This window comes from Sturnira hondurensis, unplaced genomic scaffold (genome assembly GCF_014824575.4).
Source record: "Sturnira hondurensis isolate 20B ecotype Veracruz unplaced genomic scaffold, ASM1482457v3 Scaffold0021143, whole genome shotgun sequence".
Lineage (NCBI taxonomy): Eukaryota > Metazoa > Chordata > Mammalia > Chiroptera > Phyllostomidae > Sturnira > Sturnira hondurensis.
In genome coordinates, this window is record NW_028093774.1 from 22,790,643 (window position 1) to 22,809,241 (window position 18,599).

Below are 18,599 nucleotides of genomic sequence, written 5' to 3' on the forward strand. Positions count from 1 at the left end.
AGAAAAAACAAACAAACAAACAGACAAACAAAAGTATGGAAAGAAAATAATGGGCAATCTAGAATGCTATATCTAGAAAAAACAGACTTCAAAAAATTAAGATGAAACAAAGATGTTTTTAGACAAACATAAACCAAGAGAATTTATCTCCATTAGACCTGCACTAAAGAAAATACTAAAGGTCCCTGGCTGGGTGGCTCAGTGGATTGAGTGCCAGCCTGTGAACCAAAAGGTTGCTGGCTGGATTCCCAGTCAGGGCACATGCCTAGGTTGCGGGCCAGGTCCCCAGGAGGGGGTGAGTAAGCTGCAACCACACACAGATGTTTCTCTCCCTCTCTTTCTCCTTCTCTTCCCCTCTGTCTAAAAATAAATAAAATCTTAAAAATTTTTTTTTAAAAAAGAAAATACTAAAGCTATTGTAGTTCTTCAGACAAAAGGAAAATGATACTAGATGGAAGCACAGAGATTCAGAAAATAACAAAGAGCAATGAAACAATAATTTTAGTAAATACATATAACCATTATATTTAGTAAATAAAACAAATAAAAATAAAGACTTTATTTGTTTATTTTTAGAGAGAGGGAAAGGGAGGGAGAGAGAGAGAGGGAGAGAAACCTCAACGTGAGAGAGAAACCTCAATCGGCTGCCTCTCGTGCGCACACTGACCAGGGACCAAATCTACGACCCGGGTATTTATCCTGACTGGGAATCAAACCAGTGACCTTTCACTTTGCAGGATGATGCCCAACCAACTGAGCCACACTGGTCAGGGCTAAAACAAAATTTTATAAACAAAAATGGTAAAGTCTTACAGGGTCTTATTCAATCCGATCATATATCAGGATGTCAGTAACCATCTTCTTTTCAAGACAAGTAGGTCTACAAACACAGAGATCCAGTAACCTACCTGTGGGGTCGTTTAAACAGGAATCCTATCCCACCACAATTATTTGGCTAATTCCCTTTCAACAGATATTCAATTTATTTCCATCTTTGTATGTCATTCACCACAGAGGCATGAACATTCTTTTGGAGTGGATGAATATTTATACCTGTATTTCTACCTTTGTATATTTTCTTCATTCCCTTATCATAGTAACTTTTTAGACGCAGAAATGCTTACCAAAAAATTTGTCCATTCCAAGTTTTGATTTGTATTAACAAGCTAACAGATTTTTAAAATATAATACTCCTACCCCCCAATGATTTTAACACACCCATTGTCCAGTTACTGATATCTACTAGCTTTTCGTTTTTCTTGCTCAAACTACTGAGAATGGGGAATTCACTCTGCAGCCCTCCATGTTCTCCATACTGTAAGGGCACAGGAATGTCAGTAGTTAGAGTAATAAACTGTCGGCAAAATGTAAAATCCTAGACTCTGACATGAAATGAAAAAAAAAGGAAATGAAGCCTTAAAACACCAAAGGCTTTTCAAATTAGAAAGTTACACTCATGGAAATGCATCACAAAACCACACTGAGCTATCCCCCACACTAAAAATAGCATCCCTTTCATCTGTGGACACTGATACCACTGGTCTTGGACTTGCCCGTCCTCCTGTGTCCTGCCGACCAGGATAATGTGATGGGGCGTTTTTCCTCTGGCCAGGTTAATCCCTGGGGAAGAGGAAAACAACAACTCTTCCCTACGGCAACAAAAAACCTTCAAAATATTTAATGAAAGGAATCTTAAAATGCAGGTTGAAAAATTAAATTAATTACCCAGAACACTCTCTAAAGTTTGTCTTGAGAATTTGATATTAAAAAAAGAAAAGAATAAAAGAAAACCCTAAATGGTCAAGACCAAAATGCACTTGCTTTAAACATACTGTGTTACCTGTTTTTAAAACTTTGCTTAATTATTTAAAACCATAAAGACAGCAAATAAGCCATGGAGGCTATGAACAAATAAACAGATAATAAAATGTCCATTTCTTTAGTTAATGAAAGACCTACAACGTTAAAACTGGAAGTACTGCTGAGATCACTCAGCCCAGCTGACCTCTCACTCCATAAATGGCAGAACTGGACTCAACCTTCAAACGTGAAGCAACTTGTGCGCAGCTAAAAGTGAACTAGTGGTGCAGCCGCAGTAAATACCCAAATACCCTGGTCCAGTTACACACTCTTTCCGTGACACTCTTGATTCATCTACATTCAAGGAAGAGAGGGGCAGGTGATTGAATCCTACGGTTAGAATCTGGTTCCAAATCACGTTGGTCCCAAGAGACGTTTAACAAACAGCTCCTAGGTATAACCTAGTAAAATGACTCTCCCTCATTCCTTCCCATGACCTTCAGATCCCCCTATGTCTTATCAGTAACCAAATTCTGTTGATTTTAGTGCCTTTTAACCATCTCTCAAACACACCCCTTCTATTGTACATTAACCACAGCCACTGGTTTGGGCTTCATTTTTTCCTCCCCTGAATCCCTGTAAAATCACTCAACCAACCTCTGCCTACAATCCTCTCATTCCTCTTACGTGCCCCCCGCCCCCCACAAGCCAATTCTGCACCTTAAATGTACGGTTTGCCTGTTTCAAATCCTCTCCTGGAGAATTTCCTTAAGAAGAAAAACAGAATCTCAATGGCTACCCTTTGCTTTTGGGATACCTGCATGAGTCAGCCTTATCAGTAAACAGAGGGCACACATAATACGGGACAATTCAAGGAAGAATTATTTCATTAAGGACCAAGTATAAAGGTCCTTCCATCTAAAAGGTTTAGGAAAACCATAGGGGAGAACTCAGGAAGCTCTGACATGAGGAAGCACAGCTGTGTGGTCCATGGCTTCTAAGCAGCCCACAGAGATCCTCACCTCCTGTACTCATGTCCTTGCAGAACCCTCCCCTAGTGGTGGACTTGCTCCTAATGAAGGGAGGAGATGCTATGTCCAACCTCGGGTTACAAAATAGTGAGACTTCCACTACCAATCTGCACTCCCCACCCCCACCCCGCACCCGGCTCCTCTCGCTGGCCCATTCTGATAAAACTTGCTTGTGAGCTGCCCTAGGGAGAGGCACACGTGACAAGGAACTAGAAAGGTATGGACCTCATACTTTTCTATCTCCTCCCAGACCTTCCAGCCGGCCTCTTTGGGCACTGCAATTGTCTGGTTACCCATCTCTGCCCCACTGGCCTGTGGGGTCATTCAGGGAATAGCCCTCGTCATGCATTCCTAGCATCTTCCAGTGTCTGACACACAAATAATAATACATATTTGCTGGTTAGTTTCTAATTCTCATCATGCCATGGGCACCAGCATCTGCAGGTTCCCTGACTCAACTGTGCTGGCCTCTACAACTGCATTTTACGAATTCCAGAATAACACCCTATTCCCAGCTTTCTCCCCACCCTTGCCTCTTTCCAGCTAGACTTTTTCCTTCTTGGTGCATACCACTGCCTGTGTCACCAAAATCGTGCTACATGTGCTTTCTGGAAGTATGCCTTGCCTAGCCCATTTTCTGTCCAGGACTTCCAGGGTCCTGAATCATTAGGGGGAAGTGACCTTGGGGTACCAGAGCAGCACAAAGGTAAGAACCAAATTCTAGCAGAAAAAGCCTTAATAAACAGAAGCTAGCAACAGCACACTTTTTAACAATCCCTTTGATATCCAGGAATATTGGCTTTTCCTTCTTCCTGTAAAACTTTTAATTAATCCATCCATGACACCATATATTACCGATAATACCCAGCACTGCTGTTTAAACATTGCTGCTGTTCACTAACATAAAATCAGTACGGAAACATGATAACCACACACACACATTAAATGTAATTAGCAAAATAAATAAATAAATGTAATTAGCAAACCAAACACATCACCGCCAAGAAGGGACTTTCACTGTTGAGTGTTAAATTATTACAACTATAATTTTTTTCTTCTGATGTCTGATTACACTGGGTTTAATGTTAATCCAATTCGGGTTACCTAGAAATGTCTAAAATATTTTCCAAAGGAAAAGTTCAAAAGACATACACATAGTCTCACAACATTGTTTTGACACCAGGGAAGTTATCAACTTCTAAAAGATTAAAAAGTTACAGAATGAAAACTGAAATCATTGCAGAAGGGTACGTGCACATTGTTTATTTACTCTAAGCCCCTCACTTTACGGAGGAGAAAATGAAGCCAAAGTCACATTTTATTCATTTAATGGTAAGTGCACAGGGTTCATTGTATTAGGCTTCTTTCCACCTACATGAACACTGAATACATTATTTCTGTGTGTAAGAAGTAGCATAATTGAGAAGGAGAAAAAGAAAGAGGAAAGGAAGAAGGCAAAATAAGACGCAGACCAAGAACAGAAGGTTCCCTACGCAGAGGCCCAGCAGACGTGGGAGCTGGGACCAGATAGATATCCAGAGCTCTCAGCTCCCTGTCTGGCACCTTCCACCTCCTGACCCAAGCCTGGGTCACATTAAGCTCCAATTTTCTCTGTCCACCTACCATCTAACACCCCTGAGTTCTACCAAATCAAATTACTAGTCTAGTTGGAAGTTTGTCAGGAGACATTGTTAACACCACTGGGGAACCAAACAAAATCAGAAAGTAACCTACTCAAAAAATTTTCCCAGCTATCAAAGAAAGTCCTTATGCAGGAAAAGAGTACCAGCAAGAAGAATGAAGGTTTAAGCATTAAATGTTCAGTCGTTAACCCAAGTCAATTCTCCGAGAATAAGCACAAAAACCAAAGATCTGCTGCAGAGTATTTCCACGTATTTAATTTCACCAATGTCTGCTGAGCCACAACAATGTGGTACTGGTTGTTTTGGGTTGACACTATGGTGGTAAAAAAAAATTTCAATGGGTGGGTGGGGGAGCAGCTGGTAGGCCGCAGGCTACCTGGACATAATCACTGGGAAACTGCTCGGCAACTTTAAGCAAGTTACTCGTCCTCACCATACTGTAGTTTTCTCACCTGTAACGTGAGAGTCTTACCTAGAAAATCTTTAAGATGAAGCTACTAAAATCCCTAATTTTTTGTGTGTTTTAAATTTTTTTTATTGTTGTTCAATTACAGATGTCCCCATTTTCCCCCCGTTGCTCTCCTCTGCCCAACCCAACCCCCCACCCCAACTCCCACATTAAAATCCCTAATTTTAACTCTATGACAAGAGTCTGGTTCTTCTATATCTGAAGAGATGTACAAATAATTATGAAATCCAAAATCCACTTCAAAACATCAACTTACCTATTTCTTTGTGATGCATATTCCACCTGGATGTTGTCAAAGACAAAATAAGTGCGTTTCAGACTTAGTTGGGTATCAGATTCTCCTGAAAACATTTTATTTATTTATTTTTTGTGTGTCTATGAGGTTTGGTTATTGTTTTTTTGTTTGTTTGTTTAACCCCTTCACCTTTTTCACCCAATCCTGCAAATCTCCTCCCCTCTGACAGCTGTCGTTCTATTCTCTGTGAGTCTGTTTCTATTTTGTTTGTTAGTTTATTTTGTTCATTAGATTCCACAGATGAGTGAAATCACTTGTCTATCTCTGACTGAATTATTTTATTTAGCAAAATTTTCTCCAGGTCAGTCCACACTGTCCCGAAGGGTAAGAGTTCTTTCCTCTTTATGTCCAATTAGTATTCCATTGTGTAAATGTACCAAAGTCATTGGATCCACTCATCTATTGGTGGGCACTTGGGCTGCTTCCATATCTTGGCAATTGTAAATAGTGCTGCAATGAACATAAGGGTACACATATTCTTTTGAATTAGTGTCTTGGCTTTCTTTGAATTTATTCCCAGAAGTGAAATCACTGGGTCATAATATAGCTCAAGTTTTAAATTTTTGCGGAGATGCCAACATTTTAAAACTCAGATTCTTAGGACTCAGCTCAGATCTATCAAATAAAAATATCTTCAAGGATCAGCATTTTTTTTTATTTTTTGTAAATTATCTGATATATAGCCAGGTTCAAATATCATCTCTACATTGAGTAGTTCAATGACCAAGGATCTTTTGGACCCAGGAATATAGAGAAAGTTAACAGGTCTAGGCAACTTAATGAATAATTAAGCTTTTCTTTTAAATAGATTTTTAATGGTGCCAATACATTTTTCATATACACCTCCAATCTGAAATATGGATATGAAGGATGAAAAACTGAATTAAAAAGTCTGTTCAAGTCAATAAATAAATCATGCCTTGGGAAAGTACAACTTCTTACAACTAATGACATAGAAAACATAAAAAGAAAATGAAAAGTTTTCTGAAATGTGTGAGCTTAGGAAGTACACCCATCATTACTCATCATATGTCAGAAGGTTATCACCCTAAATGGCATTTAAAAGTCACAACAATATTATGGACATAATCATCCTGTTTATTACTTGGAAGTCTATCCAAAAGCTCCATTTTTCTAGATTTGGCTTTTAAAATGTCAGCATCTAAACCAACACAGCGTAGCCCAAGCAAATATTTCACACTGGAAATGCCTGACAAGAGAAGGAAACAACAAACAAGAGAAAGAAATCAAAAATGAAATCACTATTTACACAGTGCTTTACATGTAAATTTTTCCGTTGCAGACCTCCAAGTAAAGGTCTGGTTTTATAGCCACAACCTTGAATAAATTGCTACACAGAGGATGTCCACAGAAAATGTTTCGCATCGACTGTGGTTTCAAGGATCGATCTTCAGCTGCACCTTGAGGATCGGGTCCTGCAGCAGGTACGTGTTGGCCATAGCCAACGGCTACGCTGCAGCTCTGAGAGCAGAGGAAACTAGGGCAATAGTCTGTTGCCGACACAACTACGGCTTAAGCAAGTCAGCTGGCCTAGGTTTAAATGATTCCCGGTCCTGGACCCACACTGGGCAATGAGTGTGTCTTCTCTCTTTCTAATAGACTGAACACACCCAATATCCCTTTTATAGCAATTAACTAATATGTCAAGTAACAAACACACACATACCCCTGTCCACAAATTTGTCATTGAGAAAATACATTTCCAAATTAAAAGACAAATGACCAGTGGTCATTTCTCTAAAGAACTATAGCAATTCACAACTTTGTTTTTCAATTAAACAACAACAACAAAGAGTTCCCTGATACTGCCTAAAAAGATAAAATCAAGTTCCCACAAACTTGTAGAAAGTTTCCCCTTCAACATAACAGCAAAGATTCCAGGGGAAGGGTGTTTGAATTGTATGACCTTTACATTTCCTATCAACCTTTAATAACACAGTGATTTGTAGTCTCCTAAATAAATGAAATATATTTGTAATGTTTTCCTGTGTTTTAAAAAAGCAACTCACTGTACCAACATACTTTAGTCCACTTGTTAACAGCATCAACATTTATATATTTTGTAATGTCTTTCGTCACCAGTGTCACTGTCTCTACAAGCCCTAGAGATAAAAGAAGCAGCAGCATTCATTGTGGACCACCTCCAGGCCATGAAGGAGCTAAGATGCCTTATTTACTTGATCTAAATGAATCTTCACCCTGGCTGGTGTAGCCCAGTGGATTGAGCATGGACCTTCGAACCAAAGGATCATGGTTCGATTCCCAGTCAGGGCACATGCCTGGGTTGCAGGCCAGTTCCCAGCAGGGGACACATGAGAGGCAACTATACATTGATGTTTCTCTCCCTCACTCCTTCCCTTCCCCTCTAAAGATAAATAAATAAAATCTTTTTAAAAATCTTTACAATATCCCACAGGCACTATGCCTCCTCCTGAGTCATAGTTCTTCTTTAATAAATGAAGAAACCGAGGCTGACAGAAGTTGAACAAGTGACTCAAGGTCACACCGGTAGAAGCGGCAAAGTTGCAGCTTTACCCCTGGTCTAACTCCAAGCCCCGTGTTTCTGCAGGCCAGGCTTAGGGTGTCCCAGTCTGAGGTGGATTAGGAAGGTCATGGTGAACAAAAATCGTTCTATTATTCTGTATGACTCACTAATTAGCTAGCCCCATTAAACTATTTTTTTCTTTACCACAACTTAATAAGCATCTCTTTTAGAAACAGATCATCAAAGCATTCTCTTGCAAAGCAAAGAATTAAGGAATTTGATACTCAAAGCAGAAATAGTTTGAGAGTTCTATTTTTATGTAGAAAAGAGAAAATTCATCATACTGATCATCCGGAAATATCTAGTTCAACATTGAACATAGGATAAACAGAGATCAACACAGAGTCACGCAGAATACACAGAGCCCAGCAGACAACTCAAATATTTAGTAAAATGAATGAATATTAATTCATTTTCCTTCATATGTAATAGTTTAAATTTTCACAGCCAAACATCGAAAAGTTATATAAGAAGACACAGTTATTTCCTTAAATTCGGTATGTGCACAAATAAAAGCTGTGTGCCATATTTCCTTCCTTTAAAATGTATTCTTCCAAATGTCTCTATTGGAATTACTAACATCAATGTCTTTTATAACCCAAGGTCAAAAAACCCAGTCATCTCTGATTCTCTATTTGCTTCCTAATGCAGTATCCATTTGGTTTCCAAGTCATTTTTGATGCAGACTCTTTGGTCCCTCTGCTCAGTCCTGCTCAATTCTGCAGGGCATGTCCCCTGCTAGGTCAGTGTCCTCCTTACCTTTCTCACAGGCACAGAACTCTCTCTCCCAGAGCTTCCAATCGACCCTGGTAACAATGCATTTGCCGCAAGGGGGCAAGATTCATAATCCCAAAGAGATGTTGATTTTACAACTCCCAGCATAAAAATTCTCCATGATTAAATTCCCTGTGATTTCACATTCTAAAATCTGGCTCCATCCAGCCTCTCTTCCCAGAATCCTACCTCCATTTACTTCTAGTAATCCATCCTACACACAAGCTAACCAGTTCTGGTTGCTGTTCATTTTCTCCAGCCCTTTGCGTTTGCAGAACGCATCTCTCCACCTGGAATGTTCTTTCCACATAAGCAATCTTATCCATTCATTAAAACCGAGTTCAAAGACCACTCCGCCACAAGCCTGTCCCTGACTTCCGAGGCTGGAAGCAATCCTTCCCTCCTCTAAGACTACATAACAATCTACCTGAACTTCTGTTTTGTAAATGAACACTTAGGCTCTATTACAGTTATCTGCGTATATCTTATATCTCTCACCAACCGTAAACATTTCATACAAACATAGCTCTGTATCTCCCATAGCACCTAGACCAGTTCTTACACATAGTTTGAGCTTGAAGAACATTCAGTTAATAAAGGCTACAGTAAGGCCTTTATACCGAAGGAGAATACATCTCCCTCTGTATTGCTTAGGTGATCTTTGAATTTAAAGAAAATAAATCACATAATGTTTTTCCAAGCATTCAATACCGAGTATGAATAAAACCAACTTCCTTGAACTTTAGAACTGAAAAACCAGAGGACACAAGAAGAACATGATATTCGCGTATCAGTCCGGGCAGCGTGGGCAGAAGGGTTCGTTGAGCTGTGAACCGTCAGCCAACCCTACACAGGACCCGCACACACACAGGCAGCACGAGAGCACTGAACCCGGTGCCTTACCTTGCGGTAGACGATCATGTGTGGGGAGCTGTCCTCCGGGTCGGCAGTCCCTGCTGTTCTTTGATCCCCGGATCCCTGCGCCATCCTGGATGTCTTCACTCACGCTGCAAAAATAAATGAACAGGCCATTAAGACATGCAAGATCATATAAAGGGAACTCCGCCATGCAAAGATCTAAGTATCTTTTGGCAAGTGGCATGAAAACAAAGTGTGATGTGATTTCTTATTTTGCCTCATTAAACAGTATTTAAAAAATAGGGGATGATTGTGGTCTTACTGTCCACATACATCCTTCTAATCCCAAAGCAACGTGTTCTTTATTTTCCAGGCCCGAATTGTGCACTCCAGTTTTAGGTAATCTCCTGAAGACAAAAACAAAAAAACCCACTCATTTTGAGGCTGGTCTTACTTTTTAGCAAAGCTCATCTTATGATTAATTCTATGCATTAAAATATGAATATTTTATCAGGGAAATGCAAATAGAAACCACAAGGAGATACCCACTTGATACCCACTAGGAAGGTAATAGTAATAAAAGCAAAACCTCAAATAACAAGCACTGGAAAAGACATGGGTAAATCAGTGCCCTTGTACATTACTGATAGGAAATGGGAAACCTTTGGTGGTTCCTCACAGAGTTAAACAGAACTATCACATAACCCGGCAATTCCACTCCTAAGAACTGAAACTAGGTACTCGAACAAATACTTGAACATGACTGCTCACAACAGCACCATTCGCAATTGCCAAAATGTGGCAATAACTCAATGTCCAACTGATGAATGGATAAACACAATACGGGCTATCCCTACAATGGAATACAATTCGGCCACAAAAAATCATAAATCACTGATCCACACTACAACATAGGTTAATCTTGAAAGCACTGTGCTAAATAAAAGGGGCTAGAGACAAAAGATCATTGCAATTGACCGAATGCTTATGTCCGCTCAAAATTCACATGTTGAAATCCTAACCCCTAATGTAATGGCATCAGGAAGTAGAAGCTTTGGGAAGTGATTAGTGCCCTTATAAAAGAGATCCCAGAGAGATGTTCTATGAGTAAGCAAGCCATTTAGGAACCAGGAAGCAGGCCCTTACAAGGTACCAAATCTGCCCAAATCTTGGTCTTGAACATTCCAGCCGCTAGAATAGTGAGAAATTAATTTCTGTTGTTTACAAGACGCCCAGTCCATGGTATTCCATTACAGCAGCCTGAATGGACTAAGACAGGGACACATTGTAGGATCCCACTGACATGAAATATCTAGGCTAGGGAAATCGGTAGAGACAGAGAGCAGATTTGTAGCTACAGGCAGCTGGGGAGAGAAGACATTGGGGAGACTGCGTAATGGATATGGGGTCTTCTTTGCGGATGATCAAAACATTTTTCAACTCGATAGAGGCGATGGCTACAGAGGACACTGTGAACGTGCTAAGTGCTCTGAAATGTATGATTTAAAATGGTTAATTTTATGGGCAAAGGACTTGAACAGACATTTCTCCAAGGAGGACATGCAGAGGATCCAGAGACACATGAAAAGATGCTCGATATCGCTAGCTATCAGAGAGATGCAAATTAAAACCACAATGAGATACACTTTACACCAGTCAGAATGGCTATGATAAACAAAGAAACAAACAACAAGTGCTGGAGAGGTTGTGGGGAAAAGGGGACCTTAGCTCACTGTTGGTGGGATTACAGACTGGTACAACCACTATGGAAAACAGTATGGAATTTTGTAAGAAAACTAAAAATGAACGTGCCTTTTGACCCAGCAATTCCACTATTAGGAGTATATCCTAAGAACCCTGAAACACCAATCCAAAAGAACCTCTGCACCCCGATGTTCATAGCAGCACAATTCACGATAGCCAAGAGTTGGAGGCAACCTAGATGCCCATCAGTAAATGACTGGATCAAAAAACTATGGTACATTTACACAATGGAATTCTATGCTGTAGAAAGGAAGAAGGAGCTCCTACCTTTTGCAACATCATGGATGGAACTAGAGAACATTATGTTGAGCGAAATAAGCCAGGCAGTGAAAGACAAATACCATATGATCTCACCTTTAACAGGAATCTAAACAACAAAACAAACAATCAAGTAAAATATGACCAATGACACTCAAATACGGAGCAAGCTGACAGAGTCCAGAGAGGAGAGGGGAGAGAATCATAGGGGAAAAGGGGAGGGACTCACATGAATAAGTATAAAGGACACATGGACAATAATTAAGGTGGGGGGAGGAAATGGGAGGGAGGTGGGGAGCACTGGGGGGGGGCAGGGCAGGGAATATAAAACAGAAAACTGTACTTGAATAAGAATTAAATTTAAAAAAATTTTTTTAAAAGTATAAAAAAATGAGATAAAAAAGGTTAATTTTATGAGCACTGTTATGAATACAGGGCATGGGCTATGATAAAGGCAGTCATGAGGAGAGAGAGGCTGCTACAATTCCAAATAAAAACTCAGGCATTTGTGAGTTTCACCTCAATTAAGAAAAATGATTCTCTTTAATTAGACCTTTTAAAATGCCTGAAAAGATAGCAGTGAGGCAATGAGAACATATGGAATTTTCAAGTAAGGAAGCCAGTTCATTTCTTGGTATGACAATATATTTATTTATTTGCTGGGTGAGCTCAAGCAAGTTACCATATTATTTGGACAATAAGACACACCTAGGTTTTAGAGGAGGAAAACAGGACAAAAAATTGGAAGTAAAAAATGTAGTCAAATGTTTAATAACATAAATAGCATAATATTTCACCAATGTAAATGTAAACAGAACTCAATAGCAGCATTAACAACCATCATTCTTCCCATATTGGTGGGGGGGGTAGATCTTATAGTCCAAAAAATGTCTTCCCTATATTAATTTTATTTTAAAATACATATGTTGAACACTTGCTGTGTACCCAGAACCACGCCAAGGCACCATTCTCTGCATCGCTTTCATCGGTAAATTGTGAATTTTACTGACTACTCACAGGTAAGAGTTAAATAAACTGAATGTAAAAGTATCATATAAAGCTATAAAAGTCCTATACAAATGTTATCACTAATCTAAGAATCTGCTTGGCTTATTTGCACAAAATTCACAGGCTTTTCATCAAAGAAACTTTTATAAATACTGTACTTGACAGAAAAGGCCATAACAATTTTTTTTTAAAAACTCAGGAAACATTTTATTATAAAATAAGTTGGTACCAAAGGTCATTCCATACAAAATTAGTTTGGGCAAATAATGAGGAAGAGATGGGACTCTGTAATGTATTTAATTACCCAAAGTATCCCATTTGTATACTGCTGTTTGCTTTCTTCATCATTTATGAATTAGGGTGCATTTTAAAAGCTAGATTACATGAAGCGGTAAAGAGCATCATTCTATTATCTCTACTCATGGTGATATTAGTAACTCTATGAATATAGTGATTACTATTCTAATCAGTGGCTTTTAAAGTTAAATGAAGAACACACTGTTTTATTCATAAATAACTACTTATTTACCCACTCCTTTGCCTTAAATAGAATATGATCGTGCGTGAAAAACCAAACTTGAGTTCACTTATGTATGCTCATTTGTCTAGTAGCAGAGGCATTTTGAGCTCCTATTGCTTTATTTTAAAATGAACACTTCCCCTTTAATGAGTATATTATCTTCCACCCAGAAAACTGTGTTAGAACAGCAAGGTTGGAGGTGACCTAGAAACAACCATGTCAGTGCTCCCTTTGCCTGTGCCCGACTCTGCTCCCTGCCCCCCAACAGGGGCGTGTCTGTGTGTAAAGCAGGCTGACATCCTGGGGTCTGGACTTTAGACTGCTAGTGAACGCAGCCAGGAATTTCAGTGAGTCTAGTACGCAGTGGAAAAGCTTCTCTTTTCGATTCCTCCATCAACTCACTTTGAAACTCAAGCAAGTCACTTACTTTTTCTGAGTCCAGAATCATTTCTAAAACACTCTCTAACCCTACGTCAGCAGTTGTTAGGGAGAATGGGATGCAAAACCTACAAAGGTAAAGATGCTCTGAATAAATTCACTAACAACAAAGCTGGTGTCCATGAAATTAAAAGAATAGATTTTCATTCATTACAATATATTATAAAATATTTATTTTTAAGATGACGTACCATAGAAATAGGAATATTTTAAATTTCGTGGTAGAGAAAAACAAAACCTTCATGTTATTTATGTATCCTACATGTATATACACATAGTAAATAATTCAGGGACTTCCGTTTCAATGACTAAAGAACATGAGTGTTTTTCTGAAAACACACAACTACATTTCAATGGAAAGGAAACATGTCAATATTCTTTTCCTATAATGGTGTACGGCTAAAAGAGGAAAACTGAAAATGTGTTAAGATGTGCATTTCACCTCCTCCAGGAAGAGACAAGCGTTTGGTGGTTGCAAGTTGGCCTCTGCCCTCAGGCAGATCTGGGTCTGGACCCCGGCTCAATGGCTTACGGGGCAAGTGATCCCGGGTCAGTGACTTCCCCTCTCTGTTCCTTGGTTTCCTTATCCATCACAAACCTTGGACCCAGCATAGTAGAAAGCCTTCTGGACCTTCTGGACCAGGGGGCCTGGTTCCCCCACCTGATTGGCAGCTAAATAGATGCTGAAACCAAGTCAAGCCACAGCTTGCCTGCGCCCCAACTCGATGTTCGCTATAAAACCCACCACCACTAGTTTTCCCTCCAGTTCTGACCTAGAGCTCAGGACTTCAAACTTCTAAATTTCCTTCAAAGACTCGCCAGAATATTCCACATCATCTCTCTTCCATCATTGCTGCCTATATCCTAGCCCAACACCTCTATTCATGACAGTGCTCCTGAAGAACTTCACAAAAAATCACAGAACTGGGGTTAAGCTTTCCCACCCAGACTCAGCATTCCTCCCCTAGAAGCAACTCATGTAATACCACCACCCACCACTAGGTGCCATAGGACTCAATACTTATTCTTGGAGCAAACAGAGCATCCCCTTGCAAGGCTCCATGCTAGGTCCTGGAGAAGTAAAGATAAATCCAACACAGATGCTCTCATCAAAGTGTTCAGAGTCCAGGAGGGTGACAGACATGTCCACAAAAGCAGTACATTGTAATGTGTGGTGTTCGGTTATCATAACACAGAACAGGAGCGGGGGGGCGGGGGGGGGCGCAACTGAGATCAGGGGAGAAGGACCAACATGGGTCTGGTGGAGGCAGAAGAGGACACTTGAGCCTAGGTGACAACACAGGCGTGGACATCTGAAGACCCAGAAGTGGACACTCAGGAAAAAAATGGGAATGATCTGATCTCAAGGACATTAAATAGGAGAACAGCCAAATGGGAGCGAAATAGCATGGATTCCCGCCCCTCTGAATTCATGACTTTGCTGGCGTCTCCTCCACGAGCAAGCCAGTCCTGCCTGGGCAGAATCTTTGCTGTCACCCTCTATTGCTGGCACCTAGAACAGGGCCAGGAACACAGTTGGTATTCAAATATTTTTGAATTAATGATGGAACTGATAAGATTCTATACCAAGATGCAAGCATATTCCTTGTGCAACACTCACCAAGACACTAAGGCATTAGAACGGCCCAACAAAGAGGGCTCTTTCTCCACAAAGACCTACGTATGGAATCGCACACGAAGGTCTTCCCCAGGGTTTATTGATATGGCTCAGCTCTGAGCTCAGGAATTCACTTTCGGAACCCGTGAGCAAGTTAGTGACAAGGAATATGTGGGACAGTGGGACAGTGGGAAGTGCAGTGAGGCGAGACCCTTTGAATAACAGAACAATTGAGCATCTCTGACTCAAGCTCTGATTAACAAATCTTTTGAAAGTTGGGACTGCAATTTACTCCAAACTTCTACTGCATTTGTGGCTCACAGTTCTGACAAATGCCAGGTGTTTTCCTTTGTACTGACAGCCTCTCTACAGCAATCAAAGCCTAGGGCCCAGCAGACAGCAATGCTGAACACAGCAGGTAGGAAAGACCTAACGATGTGGAAAAGGAAGGGACTTTGCAATCGAACCAGGAACTGCATCTTGGCTCTGGTCATACCAAGGCCACACCAAGCATAAACTTCCAGCTCTTCACCTGGAAGAGGAGAACCCTCTACTTTGCAGGGTTGCTTTTGAAGAGATAATAAAATAAGCCATATAAATTCTTTAGCAAAAAACAAATGTAGAAATGGACCAGCAGTCTTACTCTATGCCAGTGTTTGGCCAGGTGAAATTCTCGGGCCACCTGCACCAGAGTCGCTGGAGAAGCCCTTCCCCCACCCTCAGGTATTCTGACTGGGTGTATGAGAGATAAAGCCAACAGGTAAGCTCCTCAGGTAATCCTGATGTTCAACTAAGAGGTAGGCCACTATAATTTTACTGCAATGCCATTAAAACCAGTGTCACATGCAGCTAAAAGCCTTAAGATGTCACTCCTACGGCTTTTAGTGCCCAGCCCTCCAAACTCTTTTCAGGGAACTATCTTGGAGGAGAGAAAATCAAGTGCTGACTGTAATATAGCCTGAATAGTTATGCTGCCAAATAAGAATTCTGTTGATGTTATTTCCTCTTCCCCCTATACATCAAATTCACATTGTTTGCCTCAGCCTATTAAAACTCAATGGCTTTTTTTTTTCTGACACTGGCAATGTTAAGCTCTTCAGAAGAAAAATTTACAATACGTGTGCTAGCTCAATAGTACAAGCTTGTTTATATAGTTCTAATCTGAGTGGACAGGAACGTCAAAGGGGAAAGAGGAAGAAAACAGCTATAAAAGAACAAATAACTCTTCCTGTTATAGCAGAGACTACCAACTTGACATTTCCTATATATTCAAAGTTCAGATGTTTAATGACAGACTATTTCAGGTAATACACCAAAGATCTTAAAGCAAGGTGACCAAGCTCAACGCCCAGGGGCCAATTTTGGTGGCAATGCCAGGCACCCAGTATTTTACTGGGATATAATTGCTTTATCATCTCAGGACTCCAGTTAGAACTCGGCAATTCCCAAAAGCTGATCCAAGGGCCTGAACCAAACCAGCAGCCTCAAAATCACCCGGGGGGAGATTCTAAAGGTCCATGTTCCTGGTTCCCGTGCTCAGAAAATCCTAATCCAGTTGGCCTAGTGCGGTCCCTAGAGAATTATGATTTACATGTTCCCCAGGTGATTCGGAAGCACAGGCAATTTTGGGAACCACTGACCTAGATGCCGTGGAGCCTGCCTTCTCTTCACCTGATCCCTCCCTCCGGTGCCAGGTTGCAGCCATGCTGAGGTGGGGCTCCCTTAACTTCTACTGCATTTAAGCAAAAATTCAATGTAATGGATAAAGCAAGTGTCATGGTATCGAAGAACTGGCTCTCAGTCCTGGCCATCTACTTCAGTGCTATGTGACCATGAGCAACTTACTGCTATGCTCATTTATATCGATGGTTCTCAGCCTTGCCTGCAGGTCAAAATCGCCCGGGCAGCGCTTCACGGCAACTGTAGCAAGTGGATGTTATTATTCCTACTCTACAGGTGAGGAAATTGAGGCTCCAGCACATGGGTAACTTGCCCAGGGTAACACAGCTTGTCAGTCAGGAAACTAAAATTCAAACTCGGGGCTGACTGCAGCACCCACAGACTTTGCGATTTGTGGGTCTTGGTCTCCAGTAAAATCATCTATATAAAGAACTTAAACTTGGGTAACTACACAAAATTTAAGTATATACTAAACATAAAATGCTTAGCACCTATATACTATATATATAAAATACTTAGTAGTCGGTACTGCTGGTGCATAGTACAACTGTTACACAGTAGGTCCTCAGCTACTTCATGGACCTACTGATTCCTTTCTACTAACTCCTACTAATTTCTTTCTAATTCCTAGTGCATCGGTGAAATTGACTTTCCCACACCAAGACTATCTTAAGACATATAAATAAACACAATCCTCTCCGGGTTGCCAACAGCTGCTTGACAGCCTAAACAAACTAATCTATCAAAGCCACTTTCAAAGAAAAATATTTTTGCATTCGCGATATTAAACAGTAATCCTAAAAATTAAGCTGGGGGTGAGAAGGAGAAAGTTCTTCACATAGCAGGATGTGCTTGGCCTTGTGATATGCGTCCCAGTCCTGTGAACACAGTGGCTGCTTGAAGTTCAGGTCCACCTAGGCATCTCCTCTTACCAGGGCTCTGAACTCCACACTGCTCTGGACACCCTCAGACCCTGCCAACTCCCCACCGACCTTGAACTCTTCTTCTGTATACAGTATGCCTACTATGGCCTTCTACCTTCTCTCTGAACCTTGACCTTCGGTGACCTTCATGGAAAACTGGCTTTACCCAAACTCATCCCCCCTGCGGACCTTTGTTCTCACCCCATGTTTCTCAAGACTAGGAAGGAAAGTAAAGCATCCTCCCAGCTGTCCACTGTTATTTTAAAGTAGTTCCCTCCCATCCTTCTACCGAGATCCCTGCTCTTGTGACACTCAGATCACCCGGCTACGCCCCTTCCTACCCAGGGTCACTGCTGTGTCCCACCTCCCTCCTACTTTGCCCTTTCATTCCCTGAAGACAGGGTTCTAAGTGCTGGTTCTCAGAGGTTTACTCTACCCCTTAGTCAAACCCCTCCGAGGTTTCCTCTACCCCTTACTCTACGCCTTACCCCTCAGGAGCTGTAACATCAGAATCAAAGATCTAACAAAGCCTGGTTTCTCCACCCTTTTTATTTCCTTGCCTGAACCCTTTTCCTTCATGGCCCCTCCCCAGCCACTGTGTCACATGGCCATGTGTCGAACCTTATCATCCCCAGTGCCTGTCCCACCTCAGGCCGCCTACCCTACCCCCAGCCCCAATTCACAGCTCAGTTCCTCTACATGCACTGCGAACACGCTTCAAAGGTAGACAGGCAACCTACAACTTCTCCAATTTTTTTCTTCTCTCGCCGGCTCATTATAGTCACGCCCTCCCTCCCTCACCGGCCCCCGTCTGTGGCACATCTCCTGGCAGACCTCCGGCACTGATGGAACCGTACGGTGTCCACGCAGGACCTGAGCATCCAAGTTCACATCCAAGCAGCTGAACACTTCGAGGTGGGTAGGGTGGGGTGGGGTGGGGGTAAGAAGGAAATC

The 18,599-nt window shown here is 41.2% G+C and overlaps 1 protein-coding gene across 5 annotated transcripts in view; it reads right to left on the reverse strand.

The window, feature by feature from the left end:
- RGS6 (regulator of G protein signaling 6) overlaps positions 1-18,599 on the reverse strand; it is a 478,446-nt gene that overhangs the window by 442,394 nt on the left and 17,453 nt on the right. For all 5 annotated transcript variants that reach the window (XM_037031645.1, XM_037031642.1, XM_037031641.1 and 2 more), the window contains exon 2: positions 9,482-9,585. In XM_037031645.1, the coding sequence (XP_036887540.1) occupies positions 9,482-9,565 (84 nt within the window). In that variant the 5' untranslated portion in view covers positions 9,566-9,585. The remainder of the gene's footprint in view (positions 1-9,481; positions 9,586-18,599) is intronic.